The sequence below is a fragment of the Acanthaster planci genome, linkage group LG11 (assembly GCF_054643075.1).
Source record: "Acanthaster planci isolate LZ-2023a linkage group LG11, COTS_SCS, whole genome shotgun sequence".
Lineage (NCBI taxonomy): Eukaryota > Metazoa > Echinodermata > Asteroidea > Valvatida > Acanthasteridae > Acanthaster > Acanthaster planci.
The window spans coordinates 15,681,801-15,707,299 of record NC_141787.1 but is presented as its reverse complement, the minus strand read 5'-3'; the positions used below and the strand labels follow the sequence as shown (position 1 = coordinate 15,707,299).

General features: G+C 40.3%; 2 protein-coding genes across 3 annotated transcripts; one reads left to right on the top strand and one right to left on the bottom strand.

The window, feature by feature from the left end:
- Positions 1–36: 36 nt before the first annotated feature.
- LOC110976448 (uncharacterized) lies at positions 37–10,007 on the top strand. 2 transcript variants are annotated; one of them, XM_022229715.2, is made up of 8 exons: positions 37–223; positions 2,416–2,598; positions 3,380–3,448; positions 3,892–4,043; positions 4,893–4,953; positions 6,840–6,962; positions 7,129–7,268; positions 7,357–10,007. In XM_022229715.2, the coding sequence occupies exons 2-8, from the start codon at positions 2,440–2,442 to the stop codon at positions 7,826–7,828; spliced, it is 1,176 nt and encodes a 391-aa protein (XP_022085407.2). In that variant the 5' UTR covers positions 37–223; positions 2,416–2,439; the 3' UTR covers positions 7,829–10,007. The 2 variants fall into 2 exon arrangements, with proteins under 2 accessions (XP_022085407.2, XP_022085408.2); XM_022229716.2 differs by lacking the exon at positions 37–223 and adding an exon at positions 5,762–5,840 and having other exon boundaries at positions 2,459–2,598; positions 3,892–4,047.
- Positions 10,008–10,197: 190 nt separating this feature from the next.
- dolpp1 (dolichyldiphosphatase 1) lies at positions 10,198–25,281 on the bottom strand. The gene is made up of 8 exons (XM_022229717.2): positions 25,060–25,281; positions 24,078–24,178; positions 20,947–21,031; positions 18,591–18,690; positions 18,061–18,165; positions 17,727–17,817; positions 17,004–17,131; positions 10,198–15,267 (listed from the first exon to the last, which is right to left on the bottom strand). The coding sequence occupies exons 1-8, from the start codon at positions 25,142–25,144 to the stop codon at positions 15,225–15,227; spliced, it is 738 nt and encodes a 245-aa protein (XP_022085409.1). The 5' UTR covers positions 25,145–25,281; the 3' UTR covers positions 10,198–15,224.
- Between the last annotated feature and the right edge of the window lie 218 nt (positions 25,282–25,499).

Sequence of the window (25,499 nt, the reverse complement as noted above, 5' to 3'; positions counted from 1 at the left end):
TTTTTCAGTTAACATAATGTGCTTTGCATGCAGGAATACCAACAGGTATCATTAGTTCAATTTTTATTTTTACGTATGGCGAACGTTGGTGGTGACTCGTGGTAATAACATCATCGTAAAAACTGTAATTTCAAGGAAAAACCGCTTCGAAAAAACTACTCTTCGTGACAACCACAGAAACTTCGTTAACAGAATCAGAGACGGTTTCAGGATATAAAACTGGGTAGGTTTATACAACAGCGCAAATGGCGATGAACGTGCTCATTTTCTTATTGTAGACCTTGGGCCTAATTCGTATATTTCCGACAGAGTTCGATCTACCTTCATTATGGTTCCATCAATCCCATGGCATTTGCAGATTGGTTTCGAGCAATAGGCCCTAGGCCTACTTTTATTAAATTTTGGACCTTGGCGCTGCTCTGTAACATGGGCATGTTTTAACAGTTAGTTAGGCCTAGGCCTACTTGTAAATAAAGGTACCCGATATGCCCGAGGGGCTGCAGACATGCTAGGAAGTAATTTTGGACTGATACACATCTTCATGACTGCATGACCTTAGGCATGTTAGGCTTTTTTGTAGGAATTAGGCCTCGTTAATAAGAATCTGCGTGTTGAATGAAACAATTGTGGGGCAGCGTGGACGTCCGGGATTCTCACAAAATGGCAGGTATCGCGCCGGTGAAAACAGCGGCCATGGCGACATGCATGCAAAAGCCATGTACACACGTGCACGTTGCAGTTGTTTTCATTGGCACGCTGTGGTTGCTACTCACAATTCTGTGAAACTCCCAGATGTCCGCGCTGCCCCATAGTTAGTAGTCGGGTAGTGGTGGTGTCCTTGTACTTGAAGTACGGATTGCCAGTTTTCACATGTTCATTAATGAAGGAAAGAGTTCCATATCTGGACTCATTTGACACCCTGTGTTCAAAGCACACAAGACTGGTCTGCAAAATTCTGTTTAATGATTCAACATTTGCAGTGCTAAATTTGACTTTTTAGGAAATGTTATTCTCTGATGACAAATAATCTACTGCAAGGGAAATTAGTGATGTTCGTATATTGAATTCTTAGGTTCATGAATTTTGATCATATGTTTGCATCAAAGTAGGCCTACGTAGTATTTATTGCGTAATTTGGGGAGAATTCATGGGTTATGGATATGAAGTTTTCTGACATCAGGTCACACATTAAAACCAGATGATAACATTTAAATTGCTCAATCCCTTATAGAAATTGAGTGAGTGCATGGCCAGGCCCTCGTGGTTATCCAGTTGGCTTGAGTTTGACAGCACACAGTTGCAGAATTGATTTTCGGTGGGACTACGCTGACAAATTGAAATTTTTCCCCAGCTAAAAAGTCCCAGTATCTTCCTATAATGTTTTGAATTGAAGTTTTCCAAGTTAAATGTTAAGTTGCAATTTTTTTTTCATTTTGTATAAGTGATTTTAGTGTTTCTTGAGGATTTTTCAAAGGAAAGAAAGATTGAGATTGCGCTAGCTCCGAATTCCAGGACGTGTATAACCAGATGAAAGTTTGTTGCAGAACTTGTGGGAGAGTGTTTAAGTCTTCCAAAACACACACTGGGCATGTTCAGTTGCCGTCCCAGCAAAAAAAAGCAGAAGCAAATCGGTACTAATCCACAGTGAAATATCCACTGCCTAAAACAATGCAAAGGGAGTGGATTCTTATGAAGCGGTCCCAAATTTGTTTGGTTGCGCTGTTTCTTTATACCATTCTACTAAGGGCAGGCGACCATTTAGACCCGGTTTGAAAAGGGCCCCTCCCCCCCCGGTAAGCTCACCCTTTTGCAAAAACCCCTTTCATACCAGCTTGCCTACCGGCCTGGGATGCTGGACTGGTTGTTGATCTTGAACTTCTCCATCCTGGGGTCTATTGTTTGCAAGTTACTGGTACATGTAATCTATCCCAGAAGGAACCTGCTTGTGGTTTTTAATCCTTCAGCTCTATACAATGTTTGCACTAATCCGCTTAGACCCCTATTCATCTGTGGAAGCATGGTGGGGGAAGCCTTCCGTCAGGGACTTTGAAATGCTGATGTTCAGACAGGCGTGATACCGGCCTGGAGTAGCCTGAATACCGGGCAGGCATTATACAGGGCAGGCTACCAGGGGCCCTTTTCAAACCGGTCGGTTCAAATGGTCGCCGGCCCTAAGCGCTCAGTGAGTCTTTCGGGGAAACTAGAATGATGTACTTATCTCGACTATTTGGCAAGTTGACGTTCAGCTTCAAAGCACACCCCTTCTTTCAAGCAAAGGCTTGGAGGCTGGGGGTGTCACGTTTAACGTATGATTCAGAGCTTTAGTCTCTGAGCCAAATGATAGCTGGTTGGTTGCTCTCCTTGTGCGGTGTTCATTTGAAGAAAGGACCTAACTCAAGCTTATTTCCACTGCAGTCATCAGATCAAGACAGCTTCACTATGCCTCAGAAGAGTAACACTTTACCAGTCTGGGGCAATGAGGCTTCCATGAACCTCAACCCCCTCATCTTGACCAACATACAGTCCTCACCTTACTTCAAAAATGAGCTCTTCAAGTTGAAGACCTACCACGAAGTTGTGGACGAGATCTATTTCAAGGTAAAGGATTAGAGACGGTCCAATTACTTTGTCCTTTATTATAGAAGTGAATGAGCGATGGCAGTTAATGGAAACAGTTATTCATTCTCATTAACCCTAACCCCCTAGGCTCCTGCACTAGAAAGCATACTGAACCTCACAAAATCCAACAGGTTCATGTACTTGTCTATGTACTTGTACATGCAGGTTAGTGTACCAAACCTGATAAACTCCAACAGAATGAGCCCGTTGGAGTTTGAGTGATATGGTATGGATGGGTCTATGCAGTATAGGATGACTTGCACTGAACAGTACCAAACCTGACAAAATCAAGCATAGTCCAACAATTGGTACAGCAAGCCAGACACTGCACACAATGAACCCTGTGTGTCCCAACTCACACAGAATCCAACACCATCTCCCTGGGCCTTTCATCCCAAGTCTCACAAAATTCAACAACAAGTTCCTCAGGTACGGTACCAAACCTGCTAAAACCTCACAACACCTGCTGTTGGAGTATGGCAGGTTTTGGGCAGTTAGGGTTAATTTCCTTCAGTCCATCTGTTTCATCTTTCAGCGTCCAGACTCGACCACTCGGCATCAAGATAAAAAGTCTTTGATTTGGACAAGGGTTAGATTTTTCTTGATGCCTGTGTCTAACGATTGAATTAGAACTGCACATATTTATTTGATTTGTAGATTTGACATTTTACAAATTTAACTCTTGATCTTTGTTTTATGACCTGCGCCGTGTCTTTCTTAATCGGGCGACTTTTAATATGTCACTTTCTTTTATGCTCAGGTTGATCATTTGGAGCCATGGGAAAGGGGCAGTCGACAAACGTCTGGTCAGATAGGCATGTGTGGTGGGGTAAGCTCGATAATTGTTATAATTTTTGTAAACAAATATCAGTGGACCAACAAACCAGCTAATACCAAGGTTTTGTCTGGTAACTAAACCAAATGACATTTAAACTTGCATGCAGGAAAACTTGTCAATTTAGCAATTGTGCACGTAGCTTGTTAGCCGGTGAAGCATCTTGTCTGTTGGACACCTTGGAGGTCATTTTGCTCCCATAGTTTGTAAAGCCAAGTGGTAGGTGAAGCGCAAAACATTATAACAACTTTGGATGACTTTTTTTCAGTTCAAGGCAAAATGTGGAAGACAAGTTTGGAAAGCTCTAAAAATCCTTGCATGCCATAAAGCATGATATCTGTGGTACAATGTGAGTGTTGATGGATGCCAGGTTGTTTTTATTTTCCCAGTTGTCTCGTCACGTTCACTGCCGATAAAATGCTCATTTGTCTTTCTAGGTACGTGGCGTAGGGGCTGGAGGCATCGTCTCCTCAGCCTACTGTCTTCTCTACAAGTTGTACACCTTGAAGCTGACCAGGAAACAGCTGAACGGCCTCCTTACACACATAGATTCCCCTTACATCCGAGGGCTGGGTTTCATGTTCGTCAGGTAGGTAGGTGCCAAACAAACATGCACGCCGTATTTTAAGTCGGGATTCGTCGAAGTCAGTATGCATGTGGTCACACTTGAACTGAGACTAACAAACCTCAATCATTGGAGAATTTACGACTGCCCCGGTGAAGGCTTGCAGGAAAGGAACTGTTTTATCTTGGCTGGATTCCCAGCTGAAGTGGATCTCTATTATAACAGTTCTGTGCCAAGAGTGAAAGATGGCCAATTGATCTATGAACTCATGCTGTTAACTACACTCGGATGCAATGCCTCACTGTTGGAGCATTCACTTTTCTGTCCTGACCATTAACCCTAACCATCCCAAATCCTTCAAAATCCTCTGGGTGGTTTTGGAGGATTTTGGAGGATTGAGGCTGCATGGCAAAATTGCAAATTGCTGATTACGAAGAACGCATTGTCTCGAGGTTGTAGGTTGGACCTCATGTTGTTTAGGTTCAGCAACTGGTGCATAAATTCATGCCCACGTTATATGTGAAATCCTCCATACAGCTGCAGGATGCCAGTCACGCTGCCTCAACATAATCAGAGGAATTACCGGAGGATTTTGAAGGATTGAGGCAGTGGGCACCCCTCCACAGAACATTCAAGAAATATCGGAGGATTTTGGAGGAGTGAGGCTGGATCCTTTTTTTTTTCATGGTGGCTATTTGAGGATTTTGAAGGATTGAGGATGTATCCTAGCCAGAAGGGCCTAGGCGGTTAGGGTTATAATGAAATGGAAGAACACAATTCTGGAGATTGGAGATGTGCTGATGGGGAATATGTAAATCTTTGTTACTGTCGGCTTTCCCACACCTGCTTTGCTTTGTTTGTGTCATTTCTAAGATATACTCAACCACCTGCTGACCTGTGGGAGTGGCTGGAACCGTATCTGGAGGATGAGGAGGTAGGTTGCCATGGTAACTGAAACCTTTTTCTCTTTCTGTTAACCTTGATCCTTCCAGACCCTCCAAAATCAATCAAGAGGTTGTGGAGGATTTTGTAGGTTTGATGAAAGATTAACAAAGGTTTTCAGCAAGTTGCAAATTCATTAGAGTTAAATAGAAGTAGTGTCTGTTTATAGAGTACACCATTTCCACATTTTGAGTTATTGAGCTATCTCATGCAGATTGGAGAAAACATCCCAAATTCCACTGCTTTTTCCCCTATGTTATTTTAACTCATTTTCTGTATGATTTGAATGGACCGATTACTCTACTGTTGGATTTATTTATTTAAGGCATCTGTCAAAAAATAATTGGAATGTGAAAACTTGGCCCGAGTTTGCTATGTCCACGGACTTTGTGGAGTGAGTGAAAGATTTTATCAAGTCTCGGCATAGAAATTATGAAAGCAAATGTAGAATAATTGGTGGGCTAAACCACGCCACAGTGTTTAAGAACTAACAGATGGAGTCCTGTGCTACATGTAAATTCTGGTGAGTATATTCTTCATAGGAAGCTCATTTGAAATGAATGTAACTTAAACATGTGTCTTTAACTACCTGCATTAATCTCATCCAGAAAACTGTACGGCTAATCCCTCCGAAGATACTGATAAAGCATAAGTTTTGGGGGAAGACAACTTCAGAGAGAGAAACAAAATGTGATCGAAATTGCTTTGCACTTTTGCCTTTCACAAATAGTAACATGAAGATTAAAATGGCACGTTCTTTAGGTATAACATGTTTTTCTTTTTTTGTGGATCGGTTTTAGAGTTGTAAGAGTCTCTACCCAGCTCAGTGGACGTTGCTCTGTGATTGACGTGAGCTGTATCCCTTCCCTCATTAATGAGGTTAAATACACTATACGCTTAAATATTACTGTTTCTTTAGGTAGTTGTATCGGAGACTTTCACGCTAATGACCATTGCTGAAGCGACATGCTCGTGGTGTTTCGAATTGAGCTAGCCACAAACTAGTTTTTTCATTTACTCCTAGGTGTTGTGAGAACCACTGTTAGACTCTGTACAAAAAAGGTTGTTCCCTTAGAATAAAAATAAGTCTTCCAGGATCATTCCTGACTGAAAGGAAACTATTTTTACCAAATTGACAGTTTGTTAGGGATGTGATGAGTGGATTAGACTTTGCAACTGAATGCCTATTTGGGACACTGTTTATACATAACGAATCTCAAACTCTGTTCAATTGTCACTTGTAAATGGACAGGCAACTTGCCCAAATTGTTATTTTACCTGGAAGGGACAATTGAATGACTCCCTTTTTTCTCCTTTGTTACTGCACTGGAGAGGTTGTGTTGATGGTGTACATCAATCTAGTTAAAATGACCACCAGAGAGAACTGATGGTTTATTTCGATGGCTTTATTTTTGTTTTTGTTTCTTAATTAATCGGTCGTGACACTATCTACTTGCCTTTTTCAGGAAAGTTTTCAGTATGAAATTAAGTAATATGCATTTTATAAGATGATATATTAGCATAAATAACCAACTTTGAAACAAGCCTTTATCAATGGAAAGGTTCACCCATTCATATTTGGCTCTCTGCAATGACCAAACCAGTATCCACACTAAAAAGTCCTTCAGTTTGTAATGTGCTTTTTGTGTAGTATTGTCTTTCCATTTTAAACCTTGAACTGTCCTAACTGCATTTCTTTCCTGTTTATGTCTTTATTCTTCCTTGTGTAAAATCATGTGTCGCATTCTTCCTTTCTTGTCCTTCTGTTTCTCGGGTCTTGATGGATTGGTGTGGTTCTCTGTTTCTGTGTACCTCATGTACCTTTGTTCTCTCTGTGTCTGGTCCCCACCTGTTCCTACCCACCTGTTCCCCCTGCAGGAGATAGATTGCAAGGCAGGGTCTGGTAGTGTCATGACCATCGGTGAGATGGTGCGCAGCTTCTTGACCAAGCTGGAGTGGTTCTCAACTCTCTTTCCTCGCATACCGGTGCCCATCATGAAGGTAAGGCACCACTCTAGAAAGCCTGCCAACAGTTCTCGAACATTCGTGATTAGCAACTGCTGCCCTCCCTGAGTCTGGGGTGTAATTTTCGAATCTCGAATGTGAGCATTACCCTTATAACGGTATACACAGCTGGTCATGTCTTATGTACTTGTTTTGCATTCAGGACCTTGAGGTCAAGTTACAGGAATGGAAGGTTGGTTTCTTAGAGAGACAAAGACAGCAACAGTTGGAGGAGGGAACTGAAGAGGATGGATACCAGGAGATTGAAGGCGGCAGAGATGCAGAGAGACAGCCAAGAAATAGGTAAGCTGAGATTGCTGTCAATGTAAGAATTTCCTACCTCTTCTTCTCGGAGAGAAAGGATGACGCACTTTTTTTCCTGCTGATTTAGGGAAAAAACACGCAGTAGAAGTCGGGACCGCCATCGCAGTCGAAGCAAAGACCGTTTTCGCAGCCGAAGCAAAGACCGCCGTCGCAGTCGCAGCCGGGAACGCCGCAGCCGGAACGAAGACCGCCACCGAAGAAGCCGCAGTCGGGAGCGGAAGCGACGCAGCAGGAGCTCTGAGAGGAAGCACCGCAGGAGCCAGGAGAGGAGCAGAGAGAGACGACGCAGTAGGAGCCGCGAGAGACGACGGGAACGAGATGAGAATGATTACTCGCGGGCCCTGCAGCGCGAGCGGGAGCGCCAGCAGAGGGAGCGAAGGGAACGGCGCAGCTCCAGCCGAGAGAGACGCCACAGTCGGGACCGGGACCGGAGGAGCAACCGTGACAGGCGGAGAAGCCGATCGTCCGATCGTAAAAAATCACATTCCGTAGATAAAGAGCGCAGGAGAAGCCACAGTCCTAGTCAGGGACGCAGGTGATGCTGAATATTTAACAGTACTATTTCTTAGTTTTTATGTTCTGTGCGAGACATTAGTTTATTGATCAGGTGCTTGCCAGAATTGAATGTAATTTCTGTACTTGTAGTCTTGATTTTGAAAGCATCTCATCTGTTAAGGCGGGTTCATACTTTGAGTGAAAGCAAACATGCAAAGTTTTTATGTCAGATCAAATGTTCACACTGCATTTCACAAAAGTTTACGGCATTCAAGGCAGCAAATTTTGCGGCAAATGTTTCACAACATCAAAGTCACTTCTGTGTTCACCAGAAGTAGGAACCGCCCGTTATGGTCTTTAGTCATGCTATTCGTGGCTTTCAAAGGAAAGTTAAAACAGGTTGAGGCCCATGTATTCACGTTCAGAGGATTTCCTTCTTTTAAGGGAATGGCCCATCATTGCAGTCTACCCTGCAGTCCGACTTTCTTTTACCAGGTTCTTATCATTTTGATGAATGAGATGGGCTCACTTCTTGGACAGTGTAAAGCTGACAACTTGTCGTCATTACTCATTCATACAGAGATGCCCACATTAACACCAGCATTTCTGATTTGTCATGGATGATTTCTTGCAAGTGCCACACATCTTGAAAAAATGTTCAGGACAACAGTGGCTTTATCTACTGTTAAAATGTGTTTGTCAGATGGGTTTTAGGTTTTGGGTTTTACCACAACTAAAACATACGAAAATATGGCTGACGTTTCAGTTTTTTTGTTTTTTCCAGTTTTCTCATACGTACATATACGTTCCTGTGAAAAATGACCTGCTCATCAACCATCAGATCCAGAAATCATTCCCAGGTGTTGTCCTAGCCTGTACCATTTACAAATGTTCCTTGCTGGCTAGTTGTTTTAATAGTGCCAAAACACCTGCCAATGACTACTTTCTGCATGAACAGTGTTTCCAGAATCCCAGGGGGGCTGTGTGATTTATGTGTACATATGTCTTTTCTCTTTATAAAAAAAAACCTCACTGTTTGGTAGCTTAAATTTACTTCATGTCATAAACTGTTTGCAGTTGAGCTATATAACTTTTGTAAAGTGTTTGTACATATATGGATTTCTTACAGAAGGCTAAACTAGGTTTTAATGTGTTGGGGATTTCTTTGTTCATTCTGACTTGAACACTTAAACATTTTTTCAGGATTTTCTACCAAGTTATGTAAATAATGTCCAGCAGGAGCTTGTTATTACAGGAGAACATTTGGCACCAAAGAAGTCACTGACATAAATGGCCCATATTTGTAAATGATGTCTGTTGCATCATACACGGTCAGTCACCTCAGGGCAAGTTCGGATGTGAGCTATAGATCGTCCAGTAGTCAATTGTTTTTTAACACTGCGCATGCGCAATTCAGTTGCACTCACACAACTCCAGTCGGTCAAGTTTTTAAACTCGCATCATTACTCACATTTCACTGTTGGCTGCGATTCTAGCAGCGTTGCAAGGTCACTGAAAGCTCGTACAATTACTTGCATGTGAATGGTACCCTCTTATGATAAATGAAATTAGCTATTGATAACTAGCGATGCGACCTGACCCCTGGGTCTGGTCCCAAATGGTCAAGTAAATCGTACAAACATTCATCGTTCGGGCGGTGTGAGTCGATCTGTAGTTAATCATCATCTCTCGAACCTGCCCTAAAACTCTCTGCATTACTTAGAATATTCACCGGCACCTGACATGGTCAAGTATTAACTCATGATCACATGCTGGAATTGATTGTAAATATTGGCAAGTGTACAAGATGTGCCTTCCAGCCACAGGATTGGCTTATTGTCATTTAAGTTGGGTTTGCATGAGAGGTACATCTTGAAATATGTTGGGTTTCGCTCAGTATTCCATTACCTGCAGTCTTGCATTTTAAACAAGACAAGCTTTGGAAGCGTGTTCATCAGTAGATACGCTATGTACCTCAAAGGAATTTTAAAAAAAAAGGGAGAACTGTGCTTGCCTGCACTGTTTGTGACAGTAAGCCCTGATCCTCCTGGTGGTGGGTGGGGCTTAACTGGTGGGGCAAAAGAATGAATTTCCATGCATTCCCTTTTATAAAGTACTGGGTTTATACTCCTGAATCTTTCAAGAAGGCAAAACTACAAAATATAGAATTGAAGCTCACACGTCAAAGTTTGATAAATAAAGTTTCTGCGCAGTTGTAAATTACGAATATGATTTCCAAATACTTTTATTCATTGCAGTTACATTTTATTGAAATACTTTGGATTTGTCTATCCCAGAGGCCTAAATGGTTTTCCTAATTTTCAACGAAGTCATGGTTCTAGAACTTTTTTTTCAGTATGTATTTTGGAATAAGGAGTCTTATAATTGCAATAACGACACTATTCACTTCATCTATTGGTCAGTGTCATTTTAATGTCACAGTATCTAGTTAAAATTTGCATTTTATGCACTTGACATACACTCGACACAAATCAGAAAAAGACATACATCATACATAACAGATATACTCAAATATTGTTGAATTCATGCATGTTTATTGAGCATTTTTTTTAAAAGATTACATTACCATCATTCATAGATCTTGTTCTTTGATTTAAAGGAAAAGACTAGTTTCTATCTTCTGAAAAAGATGCGATTTCAATTCCTCGCTTAAAGCAGATTTTAAAAAGGCCCCCCCCAAAAAAATTTACCACTTTTATTTCTTTGACTTGAGGTCATTCGGCATCCGCCAGTGACCTCGTCATATCAGCTAACAGTGAGGTCATGTGAGCAAAATTACATGACACACTTGACCTTGAGTTCACATCTTGTGGGCCGCATACGAATCTTGAGGTCGTTCATGTACACAGATCTTCAACCTTTGACCTTAGTGACTTTAATGTCAAATCATCCTCATGAGCATGCTCTGACAGTTGGTTGTCAATTGGAAAGTTGCAAAATATTTCAATCGAATTTGCTGCAAATAATTCACAGGTTAGGAAACTGTATTCGAGAGCATTGTTATAAAGCAAAATGAGACTTTCATTCGGAATAAATCAATTCAACTTTAACTTCATCGTTTGGTCCAAAGTTGACAGTGGAAATTTCACTCTAAAAACCACTCCATTTTTAATCGAGAGAATAAAAAAGAACGATGAAAGTGTTCAACTTCACAATATTCAGTGAACCAGTACACATGATTCATTACAAAACCACCTTAAGAATACCAACTGGAGGATGGAAACCAAATTATTTCCCATTCGATGCGATGCAAATCATCTCAGTACATCATCATGTAGAATTAGTTTTGTCATGTCTTTGGATACTTCTCAATTGAAATTTAAAGAATTCCAAAGTAATACAATATGGAACCATACAGTGTTATCCTTAGCAATTTTTTCCTAAAATTATCAAGTCTGTATCAGCCTTTGATTAAATCATAATTGTTATATACGATGTGTGCATTTTTAAAAAGGAAAGTGAGACAAGCATGAACCAATTTCAGTCTTGCATATAAAAAAGTCGGTTGAAGTCTACTAACAAGACAATCAACCAATCAATCAACCAATCAATCAATACCACATTGATCATTTGCTGCCCAGTGGCATCAAGCATGTAGACATGCTGCAATGCTGGGACAGGACTCCAGACCAATCAATAACAACTCCATACCAGTGCAACATTATCTTATAAGCTTGGTGCCTTTTTGTTTCAAATAACCAACGTTCTTGATTTAGCTCTCAGAAGCCAAGCTTACAGAGAAATAATCAATTGCCTGTTCTCATCCTTGCCAATGGACCAATGCAGTTCCCTTGTACAGGTCTTTTACAAATGACACCTTTCTTTACAAATCGTGTCGTTTAAAAGTCAGTTATGACTGCAGCACTCAAGGCAATGCTCAATGCATGAATTTGTCTTCCCCAAGAGCGACTTGGCAATCTCCACCAACACTACCTGTGCGAACCTATAAAAATAGTATTCAAAACAAAACAGAATATTCCACCCAGAATAGTGTTAGGTATGCACACTGCACAGAATTAGAGTCCCTGTGCATTCTGATAAAGATGTCATTAAAAATTCAATAGACTGAAACACACTTCTGTAGATGGGATTTTCCTCTTTTTTGGGGAGAGGAGGGGAGACGAAATGAGAGTGTGATGTTGGATGTTCGAAGCAAGTTCAACTAGCTGAAGACTTTGAACAATCAAATATGTGCCGTGAAAGGAACCTTTGCAAGTGAAATGCCAACCACTTCTCACTTGAAGAAAACAGTTTCTATTGCCATTTTAGAAAGATGAAGATTAATGCACCGATTCTAGGCCTAATGTAAAATTACAAATGCCCTGATGTGGAATTTGAAAGTAAAACAGCAATCACTAAAACAATTCTGAAATGGCAATTTTTTAAAACCTATTCCTTAATTTTATCACAAAGAATAAATAAGTAGATGACATGAACTACTGACATCACAGGGTGGGATTCCAAATTTGATCTTCACTTCAGCAACCACTTCACCAAGCTCTATTCCTTCTAATCCTTCAGCATTTTAGTAAATGCCTCTGTCATTCTAAGATTTTTTTACACCCCACGAGGAGCATTCCTAACTTTTATAGTCTCAAGGATACTGCAAAGTTGATCTGCATGCTTTACACATACACATGCTTGAGAAGCGCACTTGCTTTGCGTTATTAACAAGACATTAACTTCACATTCAAATATTTAGGCATCCTGACATCGTTACAAGGATTACACTTTCATATATTTAAAAAAAAAAAAATTTGAACTGAGGACCAGCCTCAATCAATACAGATGCATCCTCTACAGACTACTGTTACAAATGTAAGATTTCTTGTATAAAATGTCACAATTTAAAATCAATACCATGCTCCATCGCTGTCTGGGTAAAGGCAAAATTAGCTGAGAAGTCTGATTCAAGCAATGCTTAAAAATTAACTTCTTGGGAGTGAACATGGCTTTTGAAACATGGACTTTTTTATGGGACTCTATAGATATATATGTTCATGTACAAGAATACTCTATGAGGAAAAACCACCATAGAGGTTGCTCTCGATCATTCACAAATCGGATGTTTACCTCCTAGTAAAGTTATTTACGGTTTGGTTCTGGTGGGTATAAATGTTTGGGCTTGTTTGAAAGTCTGAAGCACCAGCAACAACGCTTTTTTTTTGGGACATTTATAGTGGCAAAATGGGCACAACATACAAAAGGGCAAGTTGGGATAGCCTGATATTCTTTTCAAATGAAGTGCGAGTTTGATATTTGATGTTTTCAAATGAAGTGTGAAACCACTGACCCGTAAACTTGACAACCCATCATTTTAATTTGAACAAGAAATTAAAAAAAATTAAGTGTAGCCAATTTCTTGATTAATACTTCACTTCATGCTCAGCATTCCATTATTTTCATTAAATAGGTCAGAGCACACGGCCTTCACCAACTCCCACTTTCAGGATACATGTACTGGTTTCTGAGTAATGCTTCTTGTATACAAATCTTTATTACTCATACGCATTCAAGTCAAAGTCTGTTACAAGCCACAGATGAAGCATGTCTGTTGGATCTTTTCTCTTGGCAATGCATGGAAAATTTGCACCCATACAAACAACAGCTGTGATCTCCTCTTGCTTTTCTTGCACAAAAACATACAGGCAGCTTTAAAAGTTGCCAAATGCATGCAGGTGAAATCAGTTTTATTCCTCAGTCCCAGACCGAACAACTGGAGGAAAAAAAGTCACTTTTTGGTTGAATTTTTGGGAGTTGGATATTTTGGGAGTTATTTTGTTGGAGAGAAGAACGATAGACCCGCTTGAAGCAATATGCTGGGGGAAGTGTAGCAACACCCCAACCCCAAGTCAGTGTCTGTTCAAATGCCAGGTGAAAGGTGAAAAGGTCAAAGGTGAATGGTCTCTTTACAGGCCACAAAGGTATGGGACTAGATTCAACACAGGACATGCAAATGTTGCGCTTGTGTACAGTAAATAACAGCCTTCGGTTGGTAAATAATTGAAACATTAATAGAAAGTTTCACGCAGGCAGTGCTAAAGCAGAATTTCGCAGGCAGTGCTAAAGCAGAATTTCTTTTTTTCTTCATTACTTAAAACTGTGAAATTATTCAATAAATAATGAATAGAAAAAGGTGGTCGTAATCTTGGTTTCATTCAATAACATTAACAGATGAAATTCTGCCACTGTTTAATTCTTACAGATCGCTGCTTGAGGTATTTATATTCCATGATAGATACATGAAAATTAAAAGACCAAAAGGTGTTTAAAGCAAGTTTTAAGAGAAAAAAAGATGCAAAATGGATTAGGGACCCCTATATTATCTAAGGTTTCATCCTCAGCATGTCGTTACAGAACCATCCCTTTTTATGAGCCGTCCAAATAATCTGTTTTTGTTTTGTCCAAGACATAATTTGAAGTTTACAGCACATTTAGAGATTTTCTGTAGTGTCTCTAACAATGTGAGAGAATGTGAGATATACTCGAGTGTTACATGTACCAATACTATGTATAAACGACGTGAGGATAGCAAGAAATTACTCAGGCAGCTTTAGTTTGAGATCCATTGACCTCCATGAAAAAAATCACCTTTCAAAAGTTTATTAAGACAAAAAAGATGCTGACAGAAAAAAACAGGTAATTACACGAAAGAGTTAGCAAGAAAGAAATGACTAACAGGCAGAAACGCAAATAATTCGACAGATGTTGTGACTTTCTGCTGTTAACTCATTTCCGTGCAGCATTTGTAAAACAATCTTCGTGACTTGCTTTCAAATATACCGTTGGCATTGTCAACAAAGCTACTTGTGTCTTAGGGAATGTGTCACAGATATGAAAAAAAAAACAAAATTGTGAGAAAAAAAATGTTCAATTACTACAAAAACAAAATGACACTGTTGACAGATTTGCTTAGAATTCATAAGAAATATGAACCTTTGTTCATGTAATTAATGCTCTGAATGGCATACAGCCAAGTAGAGATTAAAACATCTTTATCTGCATCTGTGAAAACACTGCTTATATTTGCACTTAGTGCGCTGTGCGTTCTTTCCATTTGAAAATGAGAACAGAAAACAAAACAGACATAAAAAAATTGGTCGACACTCCCGGGAAAAAAACCCTGACTATACCCACTGGTGGTCCCTTTCCATACAAAAATCAGGAAAAAATGTGAAAGCATTTCTTGAGAGGCAAAGAAGAGAGAATCATTTTTAAATAAACTTGGCTGCGGAAAGTGTCATCATCTTCAAAGTGCACGAGGCGGGAACGATGTGGCAGATTGAGCAAGCTTACCACACGCTTCAGTGAGACGATAGAGGGCGCCCTTCCCATTGCCAAAGGCCGGCCGGGTAGTGGCAATCAGGAATGCTGGCACCTGTCCCGTAACTCCTCGCGTATCGCCTCCTTCACATGTAGTCATGACATCTTGTTGCCGCAGCCCTGCTTTCGTTGTCTTGTTCTGGAACGAGATAAAAAAAATAACATACATGAACAGCCATGATGGTATCTGCACCATTTCCAGGTGAACAAACTATGCCTTCATATCCGTGTTCACTAAATCTGATAAAGGCAGTATTCCATCTTCTGACAGTGTTGCATACGCTGGTGTACTGCATAAGGCCAAGTCAACCAATGCTGCAAACATATTTGTACACTTAGGCAGAAGAAATTTGCCCACACCGATGACCTCCATTCTTTCATTTCAGTGTTTATTTTGGTATACGGGCGGCACATCAAAATAAAAAACAAATACTGCAAGTGCTCTCAAAACAAGAGCAAAAAACCTACCAAACACAAGGTGTCATATAAACTCATGTCAGTGAATGAAATGTCAACTCCCACTTTACAAAGATTTGGTACAAGTCTTGTTCCAATATATAAAGTTAACTAACACCACATGATTCCCTGGATGTCATACACCAACTTCCAGTGCCTTGGGAGATCACCTCTGCAATTTATCAGAGTTGTAACCAAGTCATTTTTTTCCAAGTCAAGTCAAGTCAAGTCAAGTCCCAAATCAAATTTTATCAAGTCAAGTCTCAAGTCATTTTTTTTTCCAAGTCAAGTCAAGTCTCAAGTCAATTTTTCTAAATAATGTGCAGCAAAACTAAAGTGATAAATGTTTATAATTTCTTCGTTTTGTTCAGTACTTTATTGGTGGTATCTTTCACTCTTCATACTGACTGTCCTTAAATGATAATGACATGGCTTGCCTGTCTTAGTGTTGGTTTGTTGGTTGAACATGCACAATATTCACAATTTTTGAACCCAAAAATCACCACTTTCGGAGTAGACACGGTGTTCAGTCGCCATGTGTTGGGAAAGGAACAAAATTGGTTCCTGTCGTCATCGTTATCTACGTGCGTGCGGGAACCAGTTATAATAATTATGTTTGGTGCGCGTGCACATGATCGCAGTGCGAGAACCAGTGAATTTTTTTTTTCAAAAAGTAATTTTTCCCTCCCAAAAAATATTTAGGGCTTTTCTATTCAAATACATTGTACATGTAATAGAATCTGTCATAAGAGATTTTGAATTCACCGTTCCAGGTCGGCGCCTGGATTGGTGATGGTACATGTTGTCGTTTTCCAGTCTTCGCGCGCCTAGTGGTAAACCACTTCACAGTATACAGTGACGTGGGCTCTATAGAAAGACCGTTCTTAACGGATGTAATCAGACTACGCATAGGCCTATACCCCGGGCCCACACAAACTTCATACAGCTCGCACGTGCCATGACGTATGCATGATGTGCGGTGGTGCCAGTGGAGGAACGCCACGCGACGCCGAGTGTGGTTCTTTTGTTAGTTTGCATTTTTATTTATTTTAAGAAAAGATTTAATGTCAATAAGTCATTTTTTTTCAAGTCGAGTTAAGTCTCGAGTCTAAAAAATAGCAACTCGAGTGCGAGTCAACGACTCGAGTCAACAACACTGCAATTTATGAGCTTTTTCCAAACGAGTGGATTCGGCTTCGACTTCAGTTTTGCTGGTTTCAGTCAGAGCTTGAACAGGTGGTTTCAAATGCTGCTTCAAAATGGCTAGAACCAGCTTTTCAAAATGTAACAACTTGAACAAAGAGGTTTGAAATTGAGGCTTAAACCCTGATAACAAGGAATGAATGTACTGGCCCTACTGACACTGCAAATATTTGGCTTTCACTCAAACAACTCTGAGGACAGACAAAGCCTAATTACCTGGCCTCTGTTCTGGCATTGGTGTACTCGAACCACAAGACGTTGGGAATCAGGGTGGAATCTCGCACCATCAGGATCTCGGCTACTCTCAAGGAGACCACGCGGGGATAGAGAGGGGTCAGGAAAACCTAGCACAGCAAGGATATGCAGAAAAGTGGAAGGAGCTTCTAGCTTCACTTTGAGCTTTACTTTGGCCGAGTGAGGGTTTCCCTTAGACCGAGGCTGATACTGGCTCAAAATCAGATCCAATTGGGGCCCACCTGTGCAGTGGCATAGCTAAGGGGGCACGGGAAGCCACATTCCCCCTCCCTATTCGAGGCCCGTGTCCCCCCCGGTGTACCCCTCTCAGAAATTAAGGAAGGAAAATCTACTCAAAGTCCACCTTGGTCAGTGTTTTGACTGTGACAAAACCCACCGAGTGCCCCTTTCAGATAATGAGGGCCCCCAAAAGTACTCCGCTGCAAAATACACCCCAGTTACACCACAGTACCTGTGGACTCAGTTTTTTTTCCTACTTGACCATTGTTTTTATTCGAGATTCACTTTTGTGGATCATTTTTTGTACTGGTCTTTGTAGAAAACCTTCAAGCAAAAGTTCTTTTGTCTCAGGTCCGATGTTGGAAACTGAAGAAAATAACAATCAGTCCAAGTTTTTAAATCAGCAGAACTGCAGGTGGGATTTGAATATCACTGTTTCTAAGGAGTCTCTGAAGCACCACATACCTCGTTAAAGGCAAACCAAGGCACAGCCAGGATGGTCCCCAATAAGGCTCCGCATACCACCTGTCTCACAGTGTGGTAGGCAAGATACACTCTGAAATTAAACCAAACACATATCACACATCTTAAAAACACATCCCTCTGGATTCCCTCTGGGTTAGTTTCAATGTAGTTTTGATGTTGAGTTTAAAGAAGTCACCTGAGTCTCCATGTGCTTAAAAGTCTCACTGAAACATAAACTCTCAGAGATTAAACGCAATTCAGCCTTTTGATACTGGCTGATCTGTAAATGAAACAATAATCTTGACTGCACATTGTAAATTCTGTAAATTCTTACCTGCTAAAACTAACAATCAATGCTAAAACTGTGGTCCCTATGGCTAGACAGTGTTTCCACACTAACTCTAGTAGACTAGTGGAGCTATGCTGCTGAAGTCCTAGCCTGAGCACACAAAAAACAAAGATGGTCGTAGAAAGGGCCAAGACTCCCCGTAACAAACAAGTGTTTGTCAAATTAAGACTGTCTGTGATTTCAAATGAATACATGCACCCTTACTGTAATTAAAGATATTGATATATATCAAAGGGTATAAATATGAACGTCCTTTTTATAAAGCCACACACAGGCATTTATATGTGGTGAACGCAGATATGCATCCAACTCATATGACACAACAGTTCAGTTCCATATTTTCAAAATCAGTATCATTTTTAAGAGAATGAATTCTGTACACCAGGGTTTAGCACTTTTATCACTGACAACTCCTTTGCAAGGATGGTACAACTACCCAAAAAAATTGTTCTTTTTGTGAAGAAAACACCGTCTGATAAGTCAAAATACATGATTTTTGTGGTTTACTGTAGTACCTGACATAAATAAAGAGAACTACATAGACTGCAAAGAACCACATGAACTGGGAATGACTTGAAGGCATGCCGTACTCTGAGAACAACATCTCCTGATTACCTGCAACAAACAAAAAATCAATCCATAAATACAAAAAATACCAGCAAAAATAAATGTCTGCAATAAGCACACATTTTTCATTTTGGGTAAACTTTAATGACATGTCTAAAATTATACAAATTAATATGTATGTACCGTAGAAGGATTTTTAAAATTTTATCTTTTTATTTTCATTTTCAAGGTTCATTGTTCTTTCCCACCAGGCAGAGAAGTTGGCATTTTAATGAAATCAATTTCAGAGGAAAATCAATTGAATCAAAGCTCACTGAACTCTGAAAAACTAATCTCGAAGGAAAAAAACCAAGCAAGGAACTGGGAAACAATCTGTAAGAACAGGAGAAAAGTATGTGCACAGTAGCCATGGAAACTGTAGCCATGGAAACTGCCTGAGAGGACAGGAATAAAGCCCTATCATTAAAGAAAAAATCACGATAAAGGCACAAAAATCCTGAAGTTGTCAGTACACCTATGGACCGGTGATATTAAACATAAGTGATATGTAACAACATTACTGGTCCTTTTAGCAATAACTTGTACATGTAACTTGATACTAGGATTGTTAAGAAATATGTATTGGGTAATTCCAGAAATTAGGGGTCCATCTTATTTCGTGTCCCTGTCACATTTGACATATGATTATGTACCCATATGGGACTTTGTGCACAGAGGTTGTTGGACTTTGTTTTTCTGAGGTATGCCAAACCCAATACAAAAGCCAGCTGTTATGGGCCTACCAGACCTATCCCCACAGAATTAAACACTTTACTACTGTTCAATTCTGTGTGGTTAGGCAAGGTTAGGGTTAATAACTTATTTCTATGCTTTACAATTTGCATAGGGTTTTACATATACAGTACTACAGTCTGTACCGATGTTTCATTGTTTTCCGTGTTCACTTGGAGGGTAAGATAGATACAAACCCCGGTGCCTTGTGGACACTCAGGAGAATAGCAAATTCTAAAGAAGAAAAGGTCTCCATAAGGAATTCACAAAATAGATATATTTGGAAATTACTTAAATAGGAGGGTTTATTAACCCTAGCCATCCTCAATCCTTCAAAATCCTACAGGCGGTCTGGGAGGATCTTGGAGGATTGAGGTTGCATGGTAAAATTGCATTGCTGATAGCGAAGGATGCATTGTCTCGAGGTTGTGGGATAGACATTGTGTTGTTTAGGTTCAGCAACTGGTGCATAAATCCATGACCTCATGGTATGTGAAATCCTCCATACAGCTCCAGGATACCGTTCACACTGCCCTAACATGAGAGGAATTGCAGGAGGCTTTTGGAGTCCTGACTGAGGCAGAGGGCACCCGTCCACAGAACATATTCAAGAGATATCGGAGGATTTGGGAGGACTGAAGCTATATCCCATTTTTTCATGGGGGCAGTTGAAGGATGTTGAAGTATTGAGGGTGTATCCTAGCCAAAAGGGCCTAGGCGGTTAGGGTTAATGTGTAATTATCATTATATTTGGTTGAAAATGCATCTCAGGAAAGTGACTCTGGTTCAAATGCGAGTTTTCAAAAACACTATTTTACCTCCAAGTTTTCGGGTACACACAAATAAATTTTTGTATGTGTGTGTGTCAATGACTAGGGTTTTTCCCACAATTTAAGAGACACGGTGCCTGCAGCTTTGGTCTTCATTTCATCACTACTGTGAAAATTATTCACAGCAAAGTATCAAGATATGGCTTCTATCAGGCTGCGACATTGTTGGCTTCTCATACTATAATTATGGATACAATCACGAACGTACATGTATACGTATGTACATACATGTACATACATACATGTACGTGTACGTAGCTACACATTGTCACATCTCTGACAAGTATGCACTTTGCATGCACACTTAACGACATCTAATAAAAGTGATTACTATTGACAACCAAAGCAAAAAAGCAGGTTTAATGGGATGCATCATTCACTCTGCCAGTGTTTGGTACATGTACATCTTTAACTCTGGTTGGTAAGGCAAAATTACATTATAAACGAGGGCTCAAGGGTATTGTGTTGATTTAATATATTCAAATAACTTGGCCTTAGGCGTTCTATTTCCTGGGGAAGTTTTATGCAGCAAAAACTGAGATGACATCTTGATCTGTGAGGCTGTTTTCATTTGGCCTAACCTGCATTCAATTAGGAATCAGGAGAAATGCTACATGGAAATCTAGCTTCTAGGTTGACAGACAAACAAAAGGACAGCCTGCATGTCCAACAGACAGACAGACAGGCCAGTCACATGACTTACCCCTTGCAGGTCTTGGCTCTTTGATGATATGCTTTGTGATCCAGTTGACAAACTCGTTGAACAGGATTCCACATAAAAATGTTATCTGGAGGGTTAAAAAACAAAGGCAATGAGCAGGGTTTCTTTTCCGGGGAGGAAAGGGGAAGGGTTACAGCTAATTTCCTCCAAATATTACTCAGCTACTAAGCTTCCTGTGACTTCTACAATTCACTGACAACTAAGCAGTACATATGCATGACAACTTCTACCTTTTTTTTTTTACACATTTCAACAAAACTGGGGAAAGGTCTACCCAATGTTCAGCAAAAGCCATTTCAATTTTCAGTACAAGATCCATCCAGTCCCGAAACTCAAGAGTTCCTTTCACAACTCTATAACTGAATTACTGGCCAATGTTCTTAAATTGTTTCTGAAAAATGAAAGGGGATTTAGAGTGTGGCAAATGGTCAGTTGTCTCAGAATCCTTTCTAAAGACCAGACTCAAGACCAGTCACAAGTAACACAGTGCACAATGCCAAAAGAGGACTTGTGATGGTGTTAATCAATTACAACACAGTCAGAAATAAATGTAGACACAATTTCCAGAACACAAACAAGAATCTTTACACGTACACTTGTATGTAGGACATCACATGAGCCCTGTGGATGCATAGGCCTACACAAACATACATGTACCAATAATCACTTCTGTTTTTATTTTTGCACGGAGGAATAAAAGGACAACCATTAATGAAAAAAGATTTAAACAGCTGATTTGTCATTTGGATAGGTACATGTATGTGTACGGACATACGCAAATGCAATAGTATCCAGAATGTTTATAAAAAATGTACCTTTATAGTATCCAAAGATAGATCAGGGGAATGCCACATGACGGCCATGGCTCAGAGGGAAAAAAAGAGCAAACATTTGTTTTTGAAAAATAACAAGAGAGAAAGGTGACTTTGTGGGGTCTGTTTCATTTCCCTTCTTTCCACGTAAAAACAAAATGAAACCTCATCCCTCAGAAAGGCCCCCCTCATCCTTCTGGCCTCAAACCCCCCCCCAAAAAGATGCTCAGGTCCTGAGTCTATTTAGAGCTTCCAAGTTGCTCCCATAATGGAACAAGGTGATGGCCTTAGAATGGCAGTATTTGACATGAACATGCATTTTAACTGAAATACATCACTACGACTTTCTGATTTGATCAGAGTCACAGCTTCCTTCCTTGTCATCTCATGTTTAAGTCAGCTGATACTTTGCAGGCATAGGCTGCATCCGAATCTCTTGTCTAGAGATAGGTCTAGGTCTTTACTCCATTGGAAATGCATGGAGACGCGTAGACAATAGACCTAGCCGTAGCTTTGGAAGCCGGTTTGAGACACTGCCATAGTGTTCAAAATATGCTTTAAATGTACATGCATACTAGCCTCTAGATAGAGGATTCCTTATAGCTCATTTCTGCGAAACCCACAGAAATGTCACTGCAGTGCCAGACTTTCTCACAATCAAATTAAAAGTGGCCAGCGTTAGAAACTGTTGGTCCAGAAGGGTTAGAGTTGAAGAAACTGTTGGTCCAGAAGGGTTAGAGTTGAAGAAACTGTTGGTCCAGAAGGGTTAGAGTTGAAGAAACTGTTGGTCCAGAAGGGTTAGAGTTGAAGCAACTGTTGGTCCAGAAGGGTTAGAGTTGAAGCAACTGTTGGTCCAGAAGGCTTAGAGTTGAAGCAACTGTTGGTCCAGAAGGGTTAGAGTTGAAGAAACTGTTGGTCCAGAAGGGTTAGAGTTGAAGCAACTGTTGGTCCAGAAGGGTTAGAGTTGAAGAAACTGTTGGTCCAGAAGGGTTAGAGTTGAAGCAACTGTTGGTCCAGAAGGGTTAGAGTTGAAGCAACTGTTGGTCCAGAAGGGTTAGAGTTGAAGCAACTGTTGGTCCAGAAGGGTTAGAGTTGAAGAAACTGTTGGTCCAGAAGGGTTAGAGTTGAAGCAACTGTTGGTCCAGAAGGGTTAGAGTTGAAGAAACTGTTGGTCCAGAAGGGTTAGAGTTGAAGAAACTGTTGGTCCAGAAGGGTTAGAGTTGAAGCAACTGTTGGTCCAGAAGGGTTAGAGTTGAAGCAACTGTTGGTCCAGAAGGGTTAGAGTTGAAGCAACTGTTGGTCCAGAAGGGTTAGAGTTGAAGAAACTGTTGGTCCAGAAGGGTTAGAGTTGAAGAAACTGTTGGTCCAGAAGGGTTAGAGTTGAAGAAACTGTTGGTCCAGAAGGGTTAGAGTTGAAGCATGCATATGGAAGTCAACAAATAAACAGCAGTTACACTTGATCCATCATTTAGTCATTTGACCATTCCTGCTGCACCCTCTCAACCATTTTTGATGGGAGCATTTAAATCTAATTCATTTTATTGGGGGGGGTTTCTTTGGAGGATTTCTGTCAGTTTACGTGACTTTATTCTGTGACCAAAACTGCACAGACTTTCCACATTTTCATGTGACACAGACAGCCTTAAAGTGGTGCACAACAGGCAGTCTGGAGTCGCACTGCCCACTGCAGATGATCTACATACATCTACATCTTTAACTACATCATGTATATCTGTGCTAGTTAAGTACCATAATATTTACTACGAGAAACTTGTGCTTATGGAATATTTTAACTTAAACTAGTTAAGTACCATAACAGTTACTCCTAGAAGCTTGTGCTTATGGAATATCTTAACTTAAACGAGTTAAGTACCATAAGATTTACTACTAGAAATTTGTGCTTACGGAATATTTTAACTTAAACTAGTTAAGTACCATAACATTTACTCCTAGAAACTTGTGCTTATGGAATATTTTAACTTAAACTAGTTAAGTACCATAACATTTACTCCTAGAAACTTGTGCTTACGGAATATTTTAACTTAAACTAGTTAAGTACCATAACATTTACTCCTAGAAACTTGTGCTTATGGAATATTTTAACTAAACTACAATGTAATAAGGTATTCTGCTGGAAACAAGCTGAATGCAACACAATCGGAAACAGCCAGCATTTATTACAGGATGCAAGTTCATACTCTGTTTGATGAAGTCTCCTTTTTACTTTTGATCTAGATCAAGCCCAATGACCGCTTACTGACAATTATTCTCTCCTGGGCTCTGATTCAAGTTACTACTGACCGTGTGGATCTCTCTTCTGAAGAGAATGAGTGTTGCAAAGCCCACCAGAATGATGACAGGAGCCAGACTGATATAGGCCAAGGCTTTGCCGATGATGTCACCTGCAATCACATCCAAAACATAGCTAAGAAAAAAAAGGGAAGAGTTCCATATTTGGACATCACTAATTTTCCCTACAGAGGTATATCAACCAACAGAAAGCAATAACATACATGTCCTCAAGAGTCAAATTTAGCAGGGAACATATGTCAGCATTTACTTGCAAAATACCTATTTTCCTTTCACCCGGAAATGAAATTTAAGCTGCAGTTTATTGATAGAATTGTGCTATGGAATCGCGCTGTAGTTTGTCGCTGTCATTGAGCCAGAATTTGACCAATTAAAATGCAGATTTCACTTCAGGGTGAAAGGAAAAAAAAAAGAAAGAGGTAGGAGCCACTCCATAATTGGTCAAGCTGTTTTACTGCTTCAACTTACGAGACTACTGAGAGTGAGCACTTGTTGCAAGTCTTGCAGGGTTGTGGGTAAGCAAAATTCCGGTAAATTTGACTACATGGTAAACAACCCCCCCATGTACTATCAAACTGTATTCAAAAAGTACTAGCGAAATCTTAAGGCATAAATGTTCGTGACAACAGAAAATTTCTGAACAAATCAACGACTGAAATAGAAAAACTTCAGTCATGTCAGTCATGTCTCTTGGTCACTTACGCACTTGGTAACATTGCTATTATAAGGTTTGTAAAAACTGGATGTATACCTGCACATGGTGGATGTCTGACTGAAAAAAACACGAGCAGTGGTGGCAAAAGAACTAAATCAGTTAAGAACCAACTGGGTTACTTTCAGAGGGCAAAACAGAAACCAATTGAAGATGAGGCCGACAGTAAGTTCCCAAAATAGAGGGCGTTCTACTCCAGCATATGCGCCCACACCAAAGTGCATGTATGATGTAGGGTGTGTTTGCATTTTAACCATTTACCTTCCGGATATTCAACAAATGTGAGGGAGACCGGCCGCCATTGCACCTCCCCTTCGGCAGTGTGGTCCTCCCTTCCCGCTTCCATTCTCTGTCAGAGTCTGTGGTTGTTTCCTTGCTCAGTCTCGGCGCTGAAAGGGGAAATGCATTTCTATCTCGTGTGGTTGCAATATGCTAGCGCCGTGCAATGCAATTTGCAATGGTCGGATGAATGTTTTTAATTTACAACGTGTAGACCGCGTCAAACAAAATTACATGGCACGCCTAACTTGACAAACATACAAAATCGAGATCTCACTGTTAGCAGAATGCCATAATTTACTGAAATGATTTTGTCAGGCTGTTTGTAATTTTGAATTTTGAAACGGATACAACGATGGAAATTTAAGTATCGAGCGTAACCCCCGAACTTTTTTATCATCAAGTATACGTTTGTTATGGGT